Source organism: Perna viridis, chromosome 1, assembly GCF_037379345.1.
Source record: "Perna viridis isolate PV_CMFRI_1.1 ecotype Kerala chromosome 1, ASM3737934v1, whole genome shotgun sequence".
NCBI lineage: Eukaryota > Metazoa > Mollusca > Bivalvia > Mytilida > Mytilidae > Perna > Perna viridis.
Window position 1 is genome coordinate 48696601 of NC_142445.1, and position 23961 is coordinate 48720561.

At 32.5% G+C, this 23961-nt stretch overlaps 2 protein-coding genes across 13 annotated transcripts in view; both read left to right on the top strand.

Moving 5' to 3' along the window:
* Positions 1–1722: 1722 nt before the first annotated feature.
* On the top strand, positions 1723–22463 carry LOC148629123 (uncharacterized). 10 transcript variants are annotated; one of them, XM_088544490.1, is made up of 13 exons: positions 1723–1910; positions 4883–5107; positions 5558–5776; positions 7486–8991; positions 11987–12101; positions 12674–12709; positions 14470–14727; positions 15480–17276; positions 18990–19073; positions 19811–19832; positions 20389–20481; positions 21287–21394; positions 22403–22463. In XM_088544490.1, exons 1-4 carry the CDS (start codon positions 1850–1852, stop codon positions 7617–7619), a joined length of 639 nt encoding a protein of 212 aa, XP_088400616.1. In that variant the 5' UTR covers positions 1723–1849; the 3' UTR covers positions 7620–8991; positions 11987–12101; positions 12674–12709; positions 14470–14727; positions 15480–17276; positions 18990–19073; positions 19811–19832; positions 20389–20481; positions 21287–21394; positions 22403–22463. The 10 variants fall into 10 exon arrangements, with proteins under 10 accessions (XP_088400616.1, XP_088400623.1, XP_088400601.1 ...); XM_088544497.1 differs by having other exon boundaries at positions 12689–12709; XM_088544475.1 differs by having other exon boundaries at positions 12674–14727.
* A 1115-nt stretch (positions 22464–23578) lies between these two features.
* The window catches only part of LOC148629124 (receptor-type tyrosine-protein phosphatase epsilon-like), a 40841-nt gene continuing 40458 nt past the window's right edge, over positions 23579–23961 (top strand). The window contains exon 1 of one of the 3 annotated variants that reach the window (XM_088544445.1): positions 23579–23696. The gene's annotated coding sequence lies outside the window, so the exon portion shown is untranslated. The remainder of the gene's footprint in view (positions 23697–23961) is intronic. The other 2 variants (XM_088544446.1, XM_088544408.1) reach the window with 2 other exon arrangements.

Genomic DNA, 23961 nt, shown 5'->3' on the forward strand with positions numbered 1-23961 from the left:
ATAAAAAACATAAACAAACTTTAGTATTAAAACAATGCATAGTACTGTTCAAAAACAAAAATACATTTTTTTTTTATCAATTTTGTTGTCTTTAAAATAGATCGTCTAACAGTTATCAATATATGATACTCTTTGTACAAGCTTTTTTTATACACTACATAACAATGCTCATCTCCTATCGCTTCTTAATATATATGCAAGTTGGAAAAAATTAGTTGACAAATAAATGAAAGGTTACAAAGAATGGACTAAAGAAATATGGTGAAATTCTTGAGCAAATAAGACCTCTGGTTCTTGAAAGATTAATTTTTAAGGGAAACAATTACTTAATTCCTTAATCACCGATATCATCCGTTAAAAACAATTTGAGATAACAAAATATTATGAACTTCAAGGACCAATACTAGTTTTATCGTTAAAATGAATTTACGAACTCGATCTCGGAGAATTTTTAGTTGACCGTCTCAAATAAAGATTCGGGTTTAGCTAAAATATACAAAAATGTAAAAGCAGACAAGTTCAGAAGTTTCGTAGTCCCTTCAAAGACTGACCGTGGGTTTAGGCCAAAAACCTGGTGGAGCCTTCGCTAAGACCCCATAATGTATTGAATTCTAAGCGTTTTGGAATGGAAGAATATATTGAATTATTATGATATGATTGTCACAATAACTAATTTAGAGGAATTGAAAAGTTGATATGTTGCACAAAAAATCGTGCCAGCCGATAGATAAGTTTTTTTTATATGAAGGAATCCAAATTGCTAAAAATATCAGTGTTTTGGAAATTAATAAACATGTATATTTGCCCATTGCAAAAAAATGAGTCCCATTAAAAAAATCCCCACAGAATAATATATGATTGTAATTCACTAATATTCAGAGGCGGATCAAGAATTTTCCCAAGGGGTGTCTCCTTTGAAAATGAGGGATAATAACAGAACTACTTTATTACTAATATCTAGGCAATATACTTATAAGCTCTTAAGTTTTAATTATCATGATATATATATATAAGGGTCTGAAAAATTCCCAACGATGTTAGAACTGTCAAATTTGGGAAGCAAATTTTTGGTCGTTCCCTCCGCGGGACTCGAACTCGTACCGCTGTGACATCTATGGCAACACCGCCTGCACCGAGTCCAGCGCCCTAGACCACTTGTAGGATTAATCAAGAGCTGTAACTTAGTACACAATGTATGGTAGTACGGGACAGTTCATCTAGGTGTTATTATGTAGGATAGAGGATCAAATTAATGATGCATGTCACAACAAATCAATATTATACAACGTCTCAGAATTTGACGACTCTATTCGCTACACTGCTCCATCGGATCAAATTGATACAGGGAAGATAACGTAAACTTATAGAAGGGTCTGAAAAATTCCCAACGATGTTAGAACTGTCAAATTTGTGAAGCAAATGTTTGGTCGTTCCCTCCTCGGAACTCGAACTCGTACCGCTGTGACATCTATGGCAACACAGCCTGCACAAAGTCCAGTGCCCTAGACCACTCGGCAAGCTAGGCTATATATATATAATCTATATATATGATACAAAACATGTCAGAAGTGTATGCTATATTTTCTAAATGTGAAATGGTGCATTATATTGTGTATCAAGATAAAGACTGAGTATTTAAATGAAATCACATGGTGCTCGACTTGCATTTTATCACATTATAAAATATTCTTTTGTCCGATTTTTTTTAAATTCTCAGTTCACCTTAACAAAGCACGTTACACTCATATTGTAATATACACATTTAGTTGTCGATGGATTTATAAATAACTAACAGTATGGATTGCAATACTGCATCGTTTTAAATATATAGATAGAAAATATAGGTATAATGGAATATTACATAACATATCTATTGACTGAAATTCTATCATGGACATGTATGGCTCAACGTAAGTATGCAAAATATTTCTTAGAAATCTGAGTCGTTCTTAAAACCCCTTAAATATAGTGCTTTTACTTTTGCAATAAACAAATATGTTAGTGTAAATACTCAGATAAGAAATACAATTTACATCATGTTATGTTTTCCCTATTTGAACAAACACTTGAATTAAAATATGAATTTTACTGCCAAAAACGACTGAAAGTGAAATTAAAACGACTTATGCCTTCAAATAATAACCCTGAACATCTAAATTTAAATCTCTTTAATACGATGGATAGAATTGTTAGTATAAGTTCGTTGTTGTTAGAAGAGATTTTTGATGAATATTTCTTAATTGTCCACAACGTATATGATCACGAATTCATAAATTTGTTGTTGTCATTGACATGACAACATATATGAACAGTTTATTAAATGAGTGTTTCTTTACTTAACTTTTCTCTAATGTAATCAATAGAAAAAATCTCAAACTGACTAGTTGGTCCGTTCGGTAATAAATCTTAGAGAAAAAAAGCCTCACTTATTCGAATAATTTTGTCAGCAGTGATAAGACCTATACTGCTACCACACTTTTTTAAAAAGAGATTGTTGAAAACCATAAATCTGTGCTATCCTCTTTTGGTCTCTCTACCAAGGACGATGATTGTGATTTACCGTCTATGTACTGGATTCATAAACTCCACAAAAATCCATACAAACAACGTTACATAGCTGGATCTGCAAAATGTACCACCAAACCTCTTCCAAAACTTTTAACTTCCATACTCACAGCTGTCAAAGTGGTTTTAATTCAATGTGGATCCTGGAAAATTCTAACGATCTTTTAGAGACAATCATTTCAAGACTATTATCAAACTATAATAGCATAAAAACCTATGCTTTATCAACATTGTATACATTTATTCGCCATACTCAGTTAAAATCCCGACTTAAAAACATTATACATTGTTGTTTTTTTTGCAGAAAAGATCGTATACCTAGATAAAAATATATCGTTCTTTGTAGAGATTCCTCGTACTAAGTAAGAAATAATTCCAAACCATTTCCAAATATACAGAAGAAGATGTTTACAAAATGCTGGAATTTTTAATCGACAATATATTTGTCCAGTGTGGTGGAAGCGTTTTTCAACAAACGGTCGACATTCCAAAGGGAACAAATTGTGTTTCTCTACTTGCTAATCTTTTCCTTCACTATTTTGAGGCTGACTTTATAGCTGATCTGATCCGAAAGAAAGAATATCGTTTAGCTAGATCCTTAAATCTCAGTTTCCGCTATATAGATGACGTATTATTAATTTTGAGGGTTTGGTACATCGCATCTACCCAAAGAACTTGAGATAAAAGACATTACAGACACTGTGAAGTCAGCCTCATATCTTGACCTATATTGACCACACTTTACGACAAACGTGATGACTTTTTATTCAGAATTGTCAACCTTTCATCTGTGGCAACATCCTTTCAGCATCTGCGTATGGAATATTCATATCACAACTTATACGTTATGCCAGAGCTTGCCGAAACTACACATACTTTTTACTACTTTTTATATCGCGCTATAATTCTACCAAATAGGCTTCTGGCACAGGGTTATAATGCTACGAGATTGAAGTCATCACTACAGAAGTTTTATGCTCGTCATCATGAACTCGTGGATCGTTATGGCGTATCAAGCTGCACCATAAAAAACTGATTTGCTCACTGTGCCATAGTTTTCTTTTTATTTTCCTTTCTTTTGTCAACCCCGGACTTGACTTTTAATGATTAACTCGGCGGGTGTTTATAGTAAAGCAGAGGACGCTTACCCTGCCGGTGCACATGGTCAATGCTCCCAGGTTTTAGAGGAGTTCAAGTTGCTCATTTATTTTTGTTACTTTGTATGTATGATTTTAGTTACTTTATGTTCTTTGTTGAGTATGTCTGTTTCCATGTCTGGTCTTTCTCCCTGGATTATATTCTTTTGATTACCGGTATAACCTTGGTTCCCTTGATTACGCTTAGGTAATCAAAGGTGTGGAAAACTGAAACCTATTCGTAAATCAAAGTGTCATTTTAGTATATTGCATGTAATATTTTAGTTACCACTAATTAAAGAGTTTTAATCTAACTTAGTACTGATTGAAAATCGAGAATGTTCCAAAGTCGGCATAATGAAAGCATCAAAGAAAATTAGATGAAAACAAATTATTGACTTACACGCTAAAACTCTTGAATTGTTTTAAAGCAACTATAGCATTTTTAATTTCCATAAATCAACATAATCTTTCGAAAGCGAATGAATAGTAACCAAAAGGTATTAAAAACTTCGAATAAGCAATTCCTAAAGAGAAAGTAGAACTCAGACCGGAAACGAAAAAAAATCGTAAATAAACGAACTTTAATTTCTCGATACTACCGATAATTCGAACACATTTCAATGGCCTAATGAAATTCGGGCTTCCTGTGTTTGACTGTTTATATTATCTTTTTCTGGCTTCTTTAGCTAAGAATATGCGCTGAGCTATGTCCACAAGCATTCACTTATCGCTAAGTGTCCGACAGTTTTATAAGGTGTACTGACGTTATGCGCGATTGGGACGAATCATTTTTCCGTGACATCAACAGAACTTAATTCCTAAATGACTACGCTAACGTCTTTGTGTGATAAGGCATTGGTATGTTTTATAGTCATTTGTAATTTACTTGGAAATAATAGTCTAGTATACATAAATAATGAAAAAAAGTTACCTTGGACAAGATGAAAGGTCGAATTAAAAAAAATCATAACCGTTTAGCGCGACGCTTAAATGAAATATTTTTGCCTACTTTTATGTTACTTTTCTTAAATGGCCCTATACTTCAAAATGAAAACAATATAACGAACATTTTCTCCACAAAAATGCCTATCATTAGGCATGATTCTAGTCACATACGCTGATTTTCCAGTGGATTACAAATAGCACGCGTAACGTCAATGATAAACTTATTTTTGTAGAAAATCTATCTCCGTTTGGTAACGTTTCCCAGAGTTCAGTTTATCAACAAAACATTTCAATTTATGGACCACAAAATGCAATTGATGGACCGAAGAGTAATTTATTCAGGTTTGGATACCCAGATTGTTGTCACACAGATTCTAAAGAAAGTTACAGTTGGTGGAAGATAGAGTTTCAAAGGAGCGTGCACATTTCTTCTGTAGATCTATTTTATCGTGAAGGGTGTAAGTTTGAAAAAAGAATGCTAGGATTGTGTTTGTAAAATTAAAAACTTTTTCATAATATGTATTTTAGATTGAAAAAAGAAAAAAAATCATGCATGTCACCAATTCCAACTTTATTTTGTATTCAAACTTTTCGTAATTTGAAATTGCCTTGGTGTTCCCGACTTAGTCACTAATGACTTTAAAATTGGAAGTCATTTCTTAACAACCGAGCATGCATATTCAAGGGGATGAGGTGAGAAATGGTATACTCGAAGTCAGAGTATTATATCAGAGTGTGATGGGATACCAACTCGCGATTTGTTAATTGCTCCTGTGAGCTAGCAAAATAAAGGTCTGTCTCTGTGTCTCGAACTGAAACACGGAATTATTCGATTTTTATCCTGAAATACCTAAAATATCTACCCTATAATGATAAATCATATCAATCAATTAATCATAACTTTGAAGGGGATTACAGAATGGATGGCTTCCGTTTGTCTGTTACTAATGATCCCATGAATATTTCGGAATCAGAAGTTTGCTTTAAAGACAAAACAGATGGAACAGCTGAAATAGCACAAACAGTAAACTGTAATAGAGTAGGAAAGTTTTTACTGTTCGACAAATATTTGAGAGACAATAAAAATCGAGAACCATATATAGAACTCTGTTACGTAGGAATAAATGGTAAGTTTCACCAAAATATATAAGTTAATGCAAGCAATTTTTTCTGTTGCTTCAATGCAGTATACATTTGGTAATTTTCTCTGTCAAAAAGCATTTCAGTACAGTTTTGTGATTGTTTCTGCTTACACTGAGTGGAGTTACAATCCAAATTTAAGACATTATATGATCATCTTGTTAATGAGGCCTGAAACAATCATTATATATTTCTTTTAATTATGATATCATCGTCAAAAGCTGGTAAGAAGACATTATATATATTTATACATTGCAAAATTATCTCGGAAGCCCAAATTTCAAATATTGACCTGACATAATAAGATATTTCCATCCTGTAATATTTTAACTTTGGTCATATTAAGTTGCCAATTATTACTGCAGAATTAAAAACAATTCTTGATGCTGACAGTGTAAAAAGTTTGAATAATAAGCCTTAAATATATATATATATATATATAAAATCGGCACTAGCAATATTAATGAGAATTACAAAACTTAACTTCTTCACAATATAAAAGCACTCTCTTAACTTGCAGTATGAGAATTAAAGTGTCAAAGTCGTAATTTTTATATCATGCTTATTTTTGTCAATATAAGAGTGATTATGCGGTATGATATTGAAAAACAAAAATCAAATGACATTTTTGCATATTTATCATAAGTTTCATTAACTTAATGTACTTCGTTGTCAATGACGTCAGCTACATTGTGGTGTGCTAACGAAATTGATTTACGATGTGATAAATCGTGTATCTCACGGATTCGACTTGTTTCGATTTGTTTTAACCATAACTGAAGGAGAGCAGACCAGTTAAAAACAGGATTACATTAAATGGACCGTTTAAGCGAACTTTTTATCATCTTTTTCTACCCTTTCATTTTGAGTCTGTTAGTTTTTTTTTGCCCAAATTATTTATCACAGGAAGCATTAAGTCCAAACTTTCGAATCCTTATTTGTGTATCCTAAGGATATAAAAAATACAAGAGAACATCAATATTAACTCGAACCCTTGGAAACGTTTAAATCCCGTATTGGTGTAGGATGTTTGTTTTTTTTTATCACAAAAGACTCATTGATTTCTTAGTTTACATTGTCTATTTACACATTTTGAACTTTTTCTTCAATATTTTTACAGGTTTACTTTTCAATCCACATTGGAAAAGTTTAACATTCTTTTGCATCTTTGTTGATATCATTTTTGTAATGTACTTCGTTTTATTTAAATGGACACAGGTATGCTATTTTACAAAACTGGTAAAGTTATACGACTGTTCATGCGGGATTACAAATTGTGCTAAGACAGCAAATTTGAACAATGGCTGATAGGGGTCATATTGATAAAAAACTGTAAACAATGACTGAAATTTAAACAATGTGAAGTTTTGAATAATGACTGAAAATCACAATACTTAAGTGTTTATGAAATGAAAATGCTCATGTTATACAAGTTTTCAAAGTATAAACTTTCTAGCAAATAATGCTCGCCGGCAAAAGAAAATATTGAGCATGACTGACATTATTGAATCCCTCCGTCACCGATATACGTGTAAAGTGTTGTGTGATGAATTCTATAAAGCATCTTTACTTTGTTTGTGTTCTATGTACATTTCATTGATATGTTATTGTGTGCCAAGGCAAAACAAATGTTTTAGGTAAGCAACAATTTGCAAATGAAAGATAAAAAATTTTACATATTCATCTTCTATTTTAGGGTGTTATCTTGGATACTGGGGACCGAACTGTAGTTTAGCCTGTCCGTCGTTCTGTTTTGGTGGCAATTGCTTCCCAGAAAATGGCACCTGTGTTTGGGGATGCGGGGACTGTATGTATTTGATTACATTATAATTTAGGAACACAAAGCCACAATATTATGACAATAGTTGAAATCAATATGAAATCAATACAGCTACGTGTCTCGTAACAAAATCATTTGAACATTTTTGTTTTCTCTATTCTCAATATACACAACATAAACTGTTTTTGGTAGGAGCAAATATTACAACTGCTAAAAGAATAGAAAAAAATAGGACAAAACAATGATAGCATTGACCGACGTGATTCTTGCCGAGGTATTTCAGTTTTTTTATTTCAAAGGTATTTCTTTACAAAATATTTTTTGAGTTTTTTCAACTACACAATTTATGGCACTTTTATTTATTAATGTACAAATAAGTATATATATATATATATATATATATATATAAATATAAATATGAATACTGTTGATTATGTATATCCAATTCATCATTTGTCAAAGATGGAGTCACCTCATGCATTTATTTCTAGCATATGCTTATTTATGCTTAAACTACAAAATAAGCTTGTGTAAATTTGCCTAACTTATATAACCGTTTTTGTATCTGTAAACCTACTAGCATATGCTTATTTATGCTTAAACTACAAAATAAGCTTGTGTAAATTTGCCTAACTTGTATAACCGTTTTTGTATCTGTAAACCTACTAGCATATGCTTATTTATGCTTAAACTACAAAATAAGCTTGTGTAAATTTGCCTAACTTGTATAACCGTTTTTGTATCTGTAAAACCGATATCTTAGGTTGACCTATTTTAAACGATGAACATGTAGATCGTGTGCTAATATTCACATTCTAGATATTATTTTTATATAGCCTAATTGATCGAGTGGTCTACAACGTTGAATGAGGGATAAGTTTTCCATAAATGTAAAAACAAAGATTGGGTTCGAATTTTGCAGAGAAAATTTCTAATCTCGCATCAATTCGGCAGTTTTGATACGGTATTATCCCTGACAATCCTTGATCTATATTCACTTTATATATAAGTATGTCAACTGTATATCTTATGAATGTTTTCAAGTAATGAATCGTTTAAAAAAAATCAAACAGTTTTATTACTGGTGTTAAGTTATAAGACTCAAATACACAACTTATCTTTATGTTGATAATACTGCGGTTGTTTTAAACTTTTGAATACAATTGCGCAATTTGGACATTGGTTTATACTTTATATTTTTTTCAATCTGATTAATTCGAATACAGTATTTGCAATATTTTACAATTCAATGATTTTGTATCAAACTAGTTATGTTATATATTATACTGTTCTTGAACAAATATTTAACAAGCTGTCATTACGGTCGTCATCAGCAGATTAAAAAAAAAACATCATCACTACTGGACGCATTGTGAGGGAAACAAAAATCATCAAATAGAACGAACAGACATTTATATAGAGGTAAGAGTAAGTATCAAATCAAAATCGTTTAAAATTATCCACGAAGTACGGCATGCTGTGTATGTGTTCCAATGAGTCGCCTCTAATCAGCATCATTAGAACGAAATGAATAATAAGATCTAAATGCAACACTATTGTGAACAAGAAGTTCTAAAAACAAAAACAAAAACAGAACAGGAAGCCAAATCCATTACCGTGAAGTTCTACCATGTGCAAAGTAAGAAACGAAGCTCAGTTTTGTTTTGATTTTTGAAAATTGTGACACTACAATTTTTGGTTAAACTTTGATAGAATTCGGATCAAATAAATCGGAATACAGGGTTGGTGAATCAAAAACTGATCCTTTATTCAGTTTATGTATTGAAGTAACCATTGCTTCGTAGAATGTTATGAAATTTGTTTGTCACATTCGCAATGTTGACTTTTGTATATTGTGTATCAAATGTTTATGCTTTCACAAATTATTAGATGTTAACTAACACGGTAAAACCACGAGGATAACCACATCCTCATTTTGTCAATATACATATTTTACACACATTATAAGAAGTGTAGAGTTTACGGATACGAAATTATGATTATAAAAATTTCATCGAACTTACATATATAAATATGGACGACCATCACATAGTGAAACTCTACTAGAGATTACCTATTACCTGGTATTACTTTAAATTCCTCTAAAAATTAATATCTTCATGTTAGACAAACAACTTATGACATTTGATTAAGAAATAATTCCTTTTTAAAAATAGATTCAAACAACTTTAAAAACTTAAATGTCTAGAATGGTACAGAGGGACTAGAATATTCGTTCTTTCGTTCATTGTTTCCTTTGTCCGTCAGTCTTTTGTACATTAAATCTTAAAACAAAACCGTTGAGTTAAATTTGATTTAACTAAATAGGATTGTTCAGCTTGGTATACTTGCATACATATTTTTTATGATAATTTTTTAGGATCCCCATTTTATATCCATATATAAATGAACTTTTTAAGCATTGCCGAAGCACCAAAATTTATAACGGAAACACAGTTTGTTTGTTTGTTTGTTGGGGTTTAACGTCCGAGCAGCAATATTTCAGCTATATTCAGACGATGAACATGAAATGGATGATAAAATGAACATGAAATGAAAAAAAAAGGATGGGTCACAAGGATAATAGGGTCGACCAATTTTGATTGCCACTGGAAAAAGGGGGGATGGGGTCGACAGGAGCAATTTAGCCTCCTGTGGCGGAGCGCAAAGGTTCCTACTCCTAACGAATACCACAGCAGGGTTCTTTCACGTGCGAGGAACGTAGCATCTTTCCCAACACGGTGCACCACTATGGTTTGCGGTCAGGTTTTCCGTATTATAGCCTGGCAACCCCAGCATGTAACACGCCAGGGGTACCCCATTCCACCACCTAGGTCACACATCCCAGTTGATCTGTGGGCAGAGCGCCTAGCCCCCGGCTAGGTTTCTGAGCACTATTTAATCGCCTTATACGACAAGCTTAGCGCTGCTGCAGGCCTATTCTTTTAACACCCGGACCTGCACGGGGCCGGAAACACAGTAAGTTTAATTGAAACCAATGTTCAATATACTGAAAACTTAAAATATATTGATGATAACATAGTGTACGAGAATGACAGAGTGACCAAGGAAACTAAGATTCTAGTGGAAATCAAAATATTTAATCTGTAGACAAAAACCAGACTTGGAAAACAGGGACACACACACACACACACACACACACACACACACACACACACACACACACACACAAATAAAATAACAAAAATAATACATTCAAGCAAGGTAACAAAAGTTAATGAGACGGAAGAGAAAGGAAAAGTATAACACATTAAAATCCATTAACCAAAAGCGATAATCCAAAAATCACGGATACAGCTGCTTATATAGTGCAATATGGTTTTAATATTGAATGGTATGAGTCTAGCTTCGTTATTTCATAACATCGCAATACATATATCTAAACAATACGTTTAGCCCCGTGCAGGTCCGGGTGTTAAAAGAATAGGCCTGCAGCAGCGCTAAGCTTGTCGTATAAGGCGATTACATAGTGCTCAGAACCCTAGCCGGGGGCGAGGGCGCTCTGCCCACAGAGCAACAGGGTTGTGTGCTCCAGGTGGTGGAATGGGGTACCCCTGGCGTGTTACATGCTGGGGTTGTCAGGCTATAGTACGGAAAACCTGATCGCAAACCATAGTGGTGCACCGTGTTGGGAAAGATGCCACGTTCCTCGCACGTTAAAGAACCCTACTGTGGTATTCTCCCGGAGTAGGAACCATAGGGCTCCACCACAGGAGGCTAAATTGCCCGACCCTACCCACCTCTCCCTGTTTTCAGTGGCAATCAAAATTTGTCGACCCCATTGTCCTTGTGTCCCATTCCTTTTTCATTTCATCATTTCATGTTCATTTTATCATCAATTCCATGTTCATTGTCTGAATATAGCTGAAATATTGCTGCTTGGACGTTAAACCCCAACAAACAAACACACAAACAATACGTTTACGACTATGTGGCCCTTTATATCATATTGTGGGTCTGACAGAAATCAATGTTAAGGTATTTCATAACGTGGTAGGATCGTTTTTGAACATGTTTTAAGTGTTTCTATTAAAAAAACAGGGGATTAAGACAAGATAAATAGTATTTTGTATAACGTAAACAATGGATTTTATCTTTCAGAATATGTTTCGGAATGTTACTACAAGATTAAAGCCATCAATAGAAAGGTTTTATGAACATCGATGATCTTTTTTGTGTAAACATACACCCCCTTATTACCGATTTGTTCACTACGGCATAACATTCCTTTCCTCTTTCGTCTGTCTCCGAAGTGACATTATATAGGCTAGAAACCACTAATTCCACTTCCCATAGGCCTCTATGCTAATTTCACAATATTCAATGGCTTCTCTGGACTTTACCTTAACTTTAACCTGCAGAGGACTATACATCAGCATGATTTTACATATTTCAGCTCACAATCCTCAGAATGGCATGTGGAGTTAGCACACTTGCAGGGCAGTACTTGTCACCGAAAGTGAAGGGTCTATAAATAGCATGGGAAATCCCAGTGCTTTCACAAGATAGGGGTAAATTTAGAAATCATTATGGAGATAAGGCTTCACATCACAAGAAGCAAAATCACCTATAAAATGTGCAGAAATGTTTTTTCTTTCAGAAACTGTTTTAATAAATTTTTAAAATAAAATGAGAACTTTTTCACAGCACTATGGGGAACAGGGGGTAATTTCTGCATATGACTAGTTTTGTATATGTCCCAAATGCTCATTGGTTAAATTGATGGTCTGTTACCTAAATAGGCAACTTAGAAGATACTTCTAGAAGAAGAGAGGACATTACCACACCGAAATTCTTAGACCATGCTTCCGGTTTTTAGGTTTCACACCACTCATTCATGCAATGACTACTTCAGAACGTACGCAAAAATAGTCATACACAAATTTTAGTGTTCTTACGATTTACCACTGTGGACAAAAACAAATGCACAAATCGCAAGTAAACCTGTTTTTAGCAGACAATAATATTTTCTTAATTTTTACAAACAAAGCTCACTTCAACATGTCGAATTTAAATATTTTATGAGATCTGTATGAAGACCACGTTTTTGTGATATCTATTGGAATTCCTGATCTATTTTTAGCTTATTCATTTCTAGAAGCCGGTGTCGTACTTCAAGGTAAACTTCGTAAGAACTTTTCAGAGCTATTAGTATAAACATACAGCATTTCAGTAAAACATATAATAATTTTTCAGCTTCATGTGTATAAGCTCCATAACACCATAAACTTAGGAAAATTAGCTTAAGAATAATCACGGGAACCAATGTTATAGTGGTAATCAAAATAATGTAATCCAAAGACTAGATATGGAACACAGACATACACAACAAGGAACATAAATTAACCTTCCCTCTTGGTTATTCCTGGATTATGTATTTTTTTATTGTCTTTCTTATTTTTGTTCCCTCGATTTCCCCCTTAAAAAGAAGTATATATATATAAAGCAAATAAAAAGGGCAAATAAATATATAAAATCTGTAAATATCCCATTAAATTTTATTTTGCGGAAATCTTTGTATGATGATACTATGAAGTGGGAAATGTTTGCTATATTAGCAAGGCCCGAGAAATTGCGAAAATAAAATCTAGTCGAAGTCCACATATTTCACATTAATCTCCCATTGACCTTATTTGAACGCGAAAAAATGAAGACCGCGAAAATTGAATATCCCTATTCATACAGTAAATCGCGAAAATTTGGCCACCGCGAAAATCACCTGAGTAATACGGAATTAAACGGTTCAATTATTTTGATGAATATGAAAGCATGTCAAAAATGACATTATTTTAATTCATCCTTTATATTCCATAGGTCTGTTGTTGAACGTGTGACTAACAAACGGTCGGCATTCCAATAGAAACAAATTGTGCTCCTCTACTTGCTGACCTATTCCTTCACTCTTATGAGGCTGACTATATAGCTGATCTGAATATCGTTTGGATTGATCCTTTAATCTCGGTTTTCGATATATAGATGACGTATTATCTTTGAACAATCCTAATTTTGGGGATTTTATACATGGCATCTACCCCAAAGAACTTGAGATAAAAGATACTAGAAGTCAGCCTCATATCTTGACCTATCCTTAGAAATCGATGTTAAAGGAAAACTATCGACCACATTTTACGACAAACATAATGGCTTTTCATTCAGAATTGTCAACTTTCCTTTCATCTGTGGCAACACCCCTTCAACTCCTGCCTATGGAGTGTTCATATCAAAAGTCATACGTTATGCCAGAGCTTGCCAAAACTACGCAGACGTTTTGATCGCGCTAGAATTCTAAAAAATAGGATTCTACAACAGGGTTATGTTGCTACAAGATTGAAGTCATCACTACAGAAGTTTTATGGTCGCATCATGAACTCGTGGATCGTTATGGTGTATCCATCTGCGCCATGAAAACTGATTTATTCAACATGTCATAGCTTTCCTTTCCTCGTTTGTCTATCCCGGACTTTCTTTTTATAAGCAACTCGGCAAGTGTATCTAGAAAAGCAGAGGACGCTTACCCTACAGGTGCACGTGGTCCATGCTCCCAGTTTTAGTGGAAACCGAGTTGCTCATTTGCTTTTTTTTACTTTGCATGTACGATTTTACATTGAAAGTTATTTCATGTTCTTTGTTGTGTATAACCTCTATAACCGCTATAACCTTGGTTCCCTTGATTATTCTTTGATAAGTAATAAAATACTTTAATCAAGTGATTAAAATTAACCATACAATTAACTTGTGTCCAACTTGTCATTAATTTTAATGAATCATTAAAATGCTCATCATTTCATTAAACTTATTTCACCTATTGAACCTTAAATAAATTTAAATCCAACAATAAAGCATTAATAATGGTCGCTCTTGCTATGCATGTATTGACAGGGGTATGCAGAGGGCGTGATTTTAAAGCTTTCATCCCCTTGTACGACATTCTGTGATGTAGTTGAGATAAGGCGGTGTACCTTTGGCAGAAATGCCATTCAGTATTTAGCAGACATTTGTCGTCTTGATTTAGAACTGGGTACACGACAGGCAATATCTTTATCTGTTGAGCAGGATAATGATTACCCTTAGGTCAATGGTAATGGTAACCTGTTACAAGTTGTTGATAAATGCACGATGTCAGGAATTTTGGATAAGGTAACCTTCGCTTAGGTTAAAAAGGCAAAGTTTTGCCATCTAATGCAAGTCAACGGTAAATAAAACAAAGACTTGACAAGGATTATTAAGAACTCAGCCCCGAAGCGTGGACGAACCTTCTTTCGTTAACAGAATATATACTCTTTGCCTGCACCTGTAACACGAATACATGAATCCCTTTTCAAAATTTGTGGAACCACTCCTGTAAGTCGATTTGCTTGAACCCCAGCGATATTACGTGGTGTTCTTTTAACTGCATATGGCTTATGCACGTTTTCACCGGGATATTTGTAACATAAAATTCATTTCAATGTAGACGATGTTTATTTGCCCATTTTTCAGTTGCTTTTCTCTGTTCTGGTACGAGTATGATCCAATTCGAAATGCCAAGGTTGTTATTATTTCCAAAGCATTGTTCAAAGTCTTATTTGTTATTTGGGATATTCGAAGCAGATGAGCACATTTTCTCTGCGAGCGTTCGATATTCCCTGGGCCGTAGGCTGTATATTATAATGAGATAGCCTCTTTTTTCTCACAGTGGTATGGCAATCCTAATGTTCTTTGTTTCAGAAACAATTAAACATGTTGTTAATTATTTAAAACCAAATCTTTCTATTTTTTGAGGTTATTTTAACTTTTTGTTTGCTTTATTCGTATGTTTTATGTATGGTACATATTATAAATAAAATTTTGAAACATAGAAGCACTGTAATTCATCTTTGAAAAATTCAAATATTTTTTTCTTTCTCCAGGAACAGTATGAGTTTTTGCAGAGATAACGTATTAGAGAAGAATTTTTATATTTAAATACGTAGAATACCAAAGACATGACTGCACTATCAGTGTAAACAATAAATGTATAATTATTATTTTATTTTCATTTGGACTGTATTTACAAGGTTGTTTTTATAATGTTTACTAATAATAAACTGTTCATAAGGTTAAAGGTTGTTAGTAAAATAACGACTTTAATCTATTTTTGATAAACGTAGATTTTCGGATGTGTGTTTGATGTTAGGTCTCTTCTTATATCTAGATTATTGATAAACCAACTTCACTCTGATTGAGCTTTTTATTTGTTTTGCTTCTTCGTATGGTTGTTTTTAACCTGTCCTTTGACAAACGTATCACGACAAACTGTTGTCGTTAACATGATCTTCATTCAATGTTTATGGACATAGTAAAATATATTTCCATTTCTTGTTTTGAAAATACTAATCTAAGTCTATGAAAAGGAGACGGAAGCGTTTGGTTCATTGTATTTTTAATGTTGTCGGTTTGTCCGATTAAGAATGGTTAGGTGTATATGTTTATGAGCCAAACCAAAACAGTAAAGTACAGTTTTGTATATAGATGTTTAATATGTTAAATGATGTCTTTGTTATTCAGAAAAAAAACCCTGATCGTCAGACTTCACCAGCAGTCAAATTGTCGGTGAATAGTTATGCCTTACAAAGCGAATGTAGAGAAACGATTTTCATTGACTTCCAAACCATTTATAGAGCAGCTTTTAAGCATTGAGAAAATAAAACTTTAACATTTAATCTTTGTCCTAATTATTTAATGGGCCAAAATACAAAATTCTGGTCTCCATCGATAATATGTAGGAATCAGTCCGAAGTTTGGATATTATCTTTACGTACTTGTATAGTTACACTTTTATTTTAGTATGACGGTTAAAATTTCAAGTGTACACAAAGAAAAAGAAATTTTGGAAAAAAATGAGAGTAAAAAACTAAAAGAGAATCATGTATTTGTGAAAATTTATTACCGGAATATTCAATTCAATTGATTCAATGACAGGAAAAGAGTAGATATAACGAAAATAGGGACCAATTAACTTTCTGATATACCACAGTCTTAATAAATATAAAATAACACAACAATAATTGTTGAATGTGGAACAAGCGTTTCCAATACAATTTAAATAACAATAAAATACGGGCAGATTTCGAAATATCAAATATTTAAAGTTGCTTACTTTAAAAATATAATTAAAAATTCATTTAGAATTATTAGTTGGAAAGAAAATTTAATGATAACTCCAACTTTGTTGACCCAATTGTCATGATACGTGTAACAAAAAAATATTTCACTTCATTGCAAGATAGGTTATTCTATATTATTTTTCATTGCTCATTATCGAATAAAACCATAATGTATTTATCCGAAATCAAATATGCTTTAGACTGCATATACTGATAACTACATTATAAATAAGCATGTATTTGTTTTCGGGCAGCGGTAAAATGGATCTAGCAGAACGCCCAACATTATAAGTAATAAATATGTATAATATTTCGTGAGATGTAGTAATTCTGTAAAATTCTCTCCATCTAAAAACGAGTCTTAGATACCAAAACAAGCTATTTCATGTATATTTCAATGTGAACCTACACATTTGCACACATGGATTTGCCTCAAACATTTATCATGACAGTAAATAGTCGGTCGTAGTTTGTACTAGTTCTTATTTAGGTTATTGACACAGTCTTTGTTCATTATCTTCGATAAGCCAGGAAGTGAAAAATCGAAGTTATGATTTTCAGGTAGTTATATATATAGTTAGATGTTAGACACTCAAATTAACCAGTGAAGAGAGAAACTACGCTTTTGTTTATTAAGCTCTTTTTTAAAAAGATAACCCATACAAAATATAGAATAATAGATAGTAAAATGGGTCATCTGTCTTTCCTAAATTTGTCGTAGGTGTGCTAAAATGAATGGAGGTTAATTCATGCTTTAAGTTGAACAATCATCTGATGTAGTGATGAGTACTTTCTTTTAATAAAACTCCACACTTAACATGAAATCGGGTGACTTAGTAGATCTATTTCTCCTGGATAAAACCCTTTTTGTGAAATAGTGTAAAGTTTTAATTATACATTCCGTTTACATTAGGTTTAAAAATGGCTTACTCAAAACACCAAGAAAGCCAAACACAATGAATATCGACACACATTAATGTGTTTTTGCGATAAAGCTAACTAACTGCCTTTCTTATGTTCATCGCGAAATATATCGATGTTTTCTACATCAAATACAGGAAGAATATTTTAATGCCTCTTCATTTAATAAGATGGATATTTAAAAAAAGTAATTGAAGAATTGAAGTTAAACATTCATGCACATACATGTAATTGTTAAATCACAATAACTTACATACATGTACTTGTTAAATCACAATGACTTACATACACACAATTTCAGTACATCATTAGTAAAAAAAATTCTAAGTTGTTCATTGGATGAAATTTACAAAATGAAAAAGAAGCACAAATGGCATGAAAAAATTATTAGTCCCTCGAGTTATTAAACGATTGTAGACAAAAATATTATAAAGGATGAGCGACAATAAGGGCCCTTTTTGGACTAATCTCAACATGTTGTATTTTGGGGGTCATCGGATATAAAAATCACATCACTTTAGTACATAGATTCATTTAAAGTCCTTTTGAACCTTTTTCGTCATTTTGGGGCAAAAAAAAGCATGAAAAACCTTTAAAAAATGAGGATTTTGAACATATTTCTTGAAAAGTTCAACAAGTAAGATATAGTTGATTAGTAAAATGACCGTAAGATGATTAATGTTACTATTCTTAAACATGAAAAGGCATAGTAATTCGTTTTAAAGTCTGACATTTTATGTAGCAGATCAAGATCATATAATATCTGGATCACGCTAATACTTTTAGATTAGAATATCGTTAAAAGAGATTCGTTCTGACTTTACCATTGTACACTGGTACCACTATTGACAAATATCCATAAAAGAAAATATAGGATAACACTGAAGAATTTAACAGGACGAAATTCGTGGACAGAAGCATATCACAAAAAACGTAAAAAGATGAAAGATCAAGCAAGGGGACAAATGAAGGTCGATTTCCAAATTAGAACCTTAGTAGCTGTCAATAAGGTTATATTACTTATAAATGTAGCATGTTCAGTCTTATATCTTTAACTTTTTTAGCTATTGCGTAGGTCGCAGGGCCTATTAAGTCAATATCATGTCAATAATTTTCTGTAAAACGTCTGATTTTTAAGATAGGAGCTCCACCGCTAATAAAACTAAAACGTGTTAAAAAACCTAAGAATCGATAGAGGGCTTCGTGTTTATAGTATCATTGTGAAAGTTATAAACCGAAAATGTCTAAACCATGGCATAGACGGAGCCGAACCAATATTCTGACACATACGTTGGTGTTTTGATGTACTACCACTTGCAGTTCAAGATCACATTTATCTTTGCCTTTAAAAAGCCGGCTATCAGAAGTGGAAGCCGTTTAAAATCTTCAGTGAAAGGACATCAGATATGAATTGTGCACTTATTCTTCTTTGTTTAGGTAAGTTTGTTGTCAATTCTTCGATAATTGAACTACAATATTTGAAGTGTTTTTAATGTGGAATGTAAATCCAATTCAGTCAAATAAGTCTTATGTATTTTTTTGCTTTTTTTCGTCTGGAAAAATATATTAGCTGGATGTTTAAATTCGTTTAAAGACAAACAAAGGCATTTGGAGTAAATTGCAAACTAACGTAAAAAATAAAATATGAAACATTTAGTGTTAGGTTGTTAGTATTTCTATATGTTGTAGTGCCAAAAGAAAACAATGATACATCATTATAGCATATTTAAAACATAATTGATTCTTATGGTTAGTATGTTCACCAACACATGAGCAGACACTTTGCCGCGAAATCCTGCATAATTATTTGATATATCGACCCATCAATCTCTTTCTCCCTCAGTTTGTAGATGGACAGCTCTATATGTACGTAGAGCAATCTTGTTGTTCATTTGAGAAAGTTCGGTGTTTATAAAGTGAAATTTAAAATAAGTCCATCAGTTTAAACATTTAAAACATCACTTGCCAAAAGTAATAAAACGCATACTATACAGAATGGGGAACATTTTACAACATAACGGGGTCTATATTCAGGTTAGTGTCTATGAATTCATGATGTACACATTTCAAATAGTTAACAATGAAAAAATGTTCTAAATATATATTTCGATTTAAATTTAATCCCATATGATTTAGAACATTTTATTCATATGACTTCAATATTTTTCCTTTAGTTGTCGTTGTCTATGGACAGGCGTAAGTATTCTATGTAATCTAAAGTTTACTAACTAACTTATTTATCTATTTCATCTGTACTATGTTTAAATATGAATATTATACACTATGCTTCATATTTTGAATGTTGCTGGAATCCCTAAATTTCCCTTAAAAATTCACTGAATTTAACAGGAGGAGTATATTTTACGGCGCTTTCAAAAATAATTCAAAGAAACAATGGTACAAGTTTAACCAAATTCATCATCAAAATAATATTTGCATACCGATTTAGGTTTCCTGTCTTATCATGGAAAGAATAATACGGGTATAAATAAGGTTTTGTACCCAAGCATTAGTAAGTATGAGACAGACGATGGCACATGTTAATAAAAGTGTATCACACTGAACATTTCTATATTAAATTTCGTTGTTGTAACAAAACGCTCTACAAATAAACAATTAAGAGGTCGTTTCAAGAATAAAAATTCAGAAGTATTTGAATAACAGTTGGTTTCCATTTCTCACATGCATACTACAAATACAACGAGTTTCGTTAAAGTCTTAAACATAATATTCACTTTTGCCCGTTTAACAGTTGCCAAGATGACAATGACTGCTCCTGTCCACACGGTCAGGTACCAAACTGTAGTCATCATCATTGTGAATGTCTTCATGATCATAGTGTAGGGTAAGAACTTATAGCATGTTTGTTTCTACATTTTTAACTTCTTTTTTTCTTTTTTTTATTGTTGCAATTTGACCATTATCTATGGAAGTTGTTATTACGGTTAAACATTAACATAATAATGTAAAACATTAGGTGGCAATTAAAGACATTTTCAATGCGGTAAGTACATACTCGCCAGAAATAACATCCCCATTCTTGTTAACATTTTTCTAGAGTGGAACACACTGGACTGAGCGTTAAGACGCTACATTTTAGTTTCAAATCATATTCAACTACTTATGTCTATCATAAAAATCAAGATAAATAAGTTGTATCAATGGGACTCATTACATGGCTTTACTAGTGGAATACAATGGACTAGAAATCGTGACCATTCGGTGGTAACAGCTCAAAAACGGCAACTAACGTTTCTTTAAGTCCATCGGATATTTGATGTAGTTTAATTTACTTTTTTTTTGTTATTGAAAGTTCATATTTCATTCCGTCATGCAAGAATAACACATATTAAATAGCATATCACACATATATTGTTGTTTGGAGCTGCTTCCTGATAGTGCATTACAGAGATGTCGGTCAGACAAATATCCTAGTTCAACTGTTTGATGAAAAAAACCAAAGAGAACATTGACCGCATACTTAAAATACATGTACTCATTATCTCTCTCTCTATCTATGAGTGAATAACATGGGGAATGCGTTAAAAAGCGTTAAAGCGAATAACAAAAAGGTTGAAACAATATTTCGAGAGCACTATTACGAAACAATCTCTGTTGCATTTCTTAGTGTTTTTTTTTATTGTTTTCAGTAAACGTCAGCAACAGTGCCACAATACTCAAGATTGTGCAGCCCATTGTTCCCCTCATAGTGGACATTGTGTTAACAATGTTTGTCATTGTAGCCATAACTGAAACAGGTATGTTATATGTATAAATTAATCGAAATTTATTTTCGTATTGAACTTCATTTTTGTCTCATGTATATGGTTAACATACCTGCGGTAAAATGATTATTGAACAATAACTCAGCAGTAAAGTTTCAATGGAAATAAATAAGGCAATAACAAGACTTCAACACTTAGAAGGGATTTTTATATGACCTTAAAAAATCATAAAATTGTACAAAAGCAGTAATTGTTATGCAACAAATAAAGAGTAATCAAGGGAACCAAGATTATAGCGGCAACCAAAAGAATGCAATCCAGGGACAAAGACCCGACATGGAAAACAGACATACACAACAAAGAACATAAAGTAACTAAAATCATACATACAATGGGTTTCTTGGAAAATATAAGAGTGCATTTGGTGTTTTAGAGTTATCTGGGGATTTATATAAACTGTCAATGATCAAATAAAACGAGTTGTATGTTAAAATGTTTGAATTATGAATACCCCTACTCGCTTAAACGCAAAGTATGAAATTTATATATTAGGTACCAGTCCACATAAATTTCAGACACTGCCAATGGTAAAGTGATTCATGGTGAAGAAAAACCCAGTCTTTTTTCAGTCTACATATACTATATTTTCATATAACAATAATCTTTTCTGCATTCAGATCTGCACTTTTAAGAAAATAATACATTCATCTCCCCCTTAAATCAACTAAATGAAGCCAAATCAAGAACGGTAACTCTTCCAAAGTGCAAATTCCATGTACAATCTATATATATATTTTTTTTATCTCAAAAGCGCAACATCCAAATGAAAAACTAAGACTGATTATGTGATCAGTAACTGTTTCTGAATAAGAAAAAAGACTCAATGCGGTGGGTTTTGAACATTCATGAATCACCTTTTGTCTGATTTTTAGAAAGACTGCTACTTAATGCACCTTAATTTATGAGACAAATCTCCAACGTCATATCAATATATGTACTTCGGCCGATAATCTTATGCCACTTATTTTCTTAACTTTTTAGGTTGTGGACCGCTAAATTGAAGAAATAACCTTTTAATATTAAAATTAGACAAAAAAACGCAGATTATTATATTTCATTTGAATTCCAAGTAAGAAGTCTGATTACCTCTCTGACTGACCCTGTTAATCTTTGCAGTGACCATTAGCCATTAATCATGACATCAGCCACGTCTGAAATTTCCAATTAATCACAGTGAGAGGCCGTGTAAAGGGAACTAAATGTTCTTCTGCTTCCTTTTAATCAGTGTTTTTTTTTTCAAATAAAAGACTCTTATGCCATCAATTAAATGGACCAATACAACGAATAACTAACTTTGTTCTGGTTTTGAAATACACAAATTGCGCTTTGATTCATACCTGTTTCTTTTAATTCAATTCGTACAAAACTTGGAAAATTACAGGAAACTGAGGAAAAAATGCTATTATCATCGATGACTTTTCTGAGTGTTAAGTTTTCCGTTTACAGCCAAAGATTCGTGTAGAAATTTTGTTGTAATTTTGATGTAGTTCGATTTAGTAATACGATACAGTAGAAAAACAAGTATATGGTGAAATGCAGCCTTAAATAAGCTCTGAAAGGCACCGACAACAATAGTAATAAACGGAACGATGACACTTCTTCAAAGTTAAACTTAAAAACGTCATAAAAACACAAAGACAAATTAATTACCAATATAAATAAAAAATACAAAAGCACCACTTCAACAGCTGAATGGTGAGTGTTTTAAAACAAAATTGGGAAACAATTTAAAGCTCACGCTATGATATGATAAGAACTTTTATTATCGTTCTGTACATACGGTTTAAATAAGAATATTTTGGCCATTTTTTCCTGTTTCGAATAATTAAAGTAACTTTGTTTTGTCGAATTTTGAACACCAACTAGACTTCTGTCAGTCATTTAATTGACTAGCAATAGCTGCCATCACTTTGTTTTATCCCCTCAAAAACGTATTTTACACATTACTGGTTTTCTGAAAAGCAAACATTTTAAATTCGCATTGTTCACTCCCAGCAACAATATATGCGATGTTCCCATAAGGAATTAAAAAGACATATGTGACCTAACGTTGTCTAACAATGGAGTAAAATGATTATACATTTAAAGACGTAAAAATATCAACCTTTTTCCATCATTATATATGAAAATGTGTGGTTTTAAGTAAGCTAAATACGCCAGAGGTTAAACATTGGGATTTAAATTCTAAAGAATTGAAAACCACATCTTGTAAAATAAAACTATTACTAGTCAAGCGAAACCACTTCCTTGTTCTTTCTCGACTAACGATAAACAGGTATGTTTTACACTTTCATCGTTTTGTTTTTGTACATGTATCTATACCGGCATTCATCGTGATCAATATGTTATTTCCTCAATTCATTTTAATTGAGGTTTGTTTTTTTTTCCTATTTTAAAAACAACTTCTATAATAATCGAAATATTGTCCATTTTAATCAAAACAATGTTTTTTTGTCATACTTCATGTATAGCATAAAAACACAATTGGGAAATCCCCAAATAACCATTCAAGAATAAAACATTTAAAATGTATACTTTAA

Bases quoted from the DNA above. Each gene is read 5' to 3' on its own strand.
- LOC148629123 (XM_088544465.1), top strand. From the start codon at position 1,850: ATGGAATATTACATAACATATCTATTGACTGAAATTCTATCATGGACA. The intron at 5,777-7,485 runs GTAAGTTTCACC...CTTCTATTTTAG, and splicing joins CTGTTACGTAGGAATAAATG to GGTGTTATCTTGGATACTGG. The intron at 7,597-14,469 runs GTATGTATTTGA...ATGTATTGACAG, and splicing joins TGTTTGGGGATGCGGGGACT to GGGTATGCAGAGGGCGTGAT.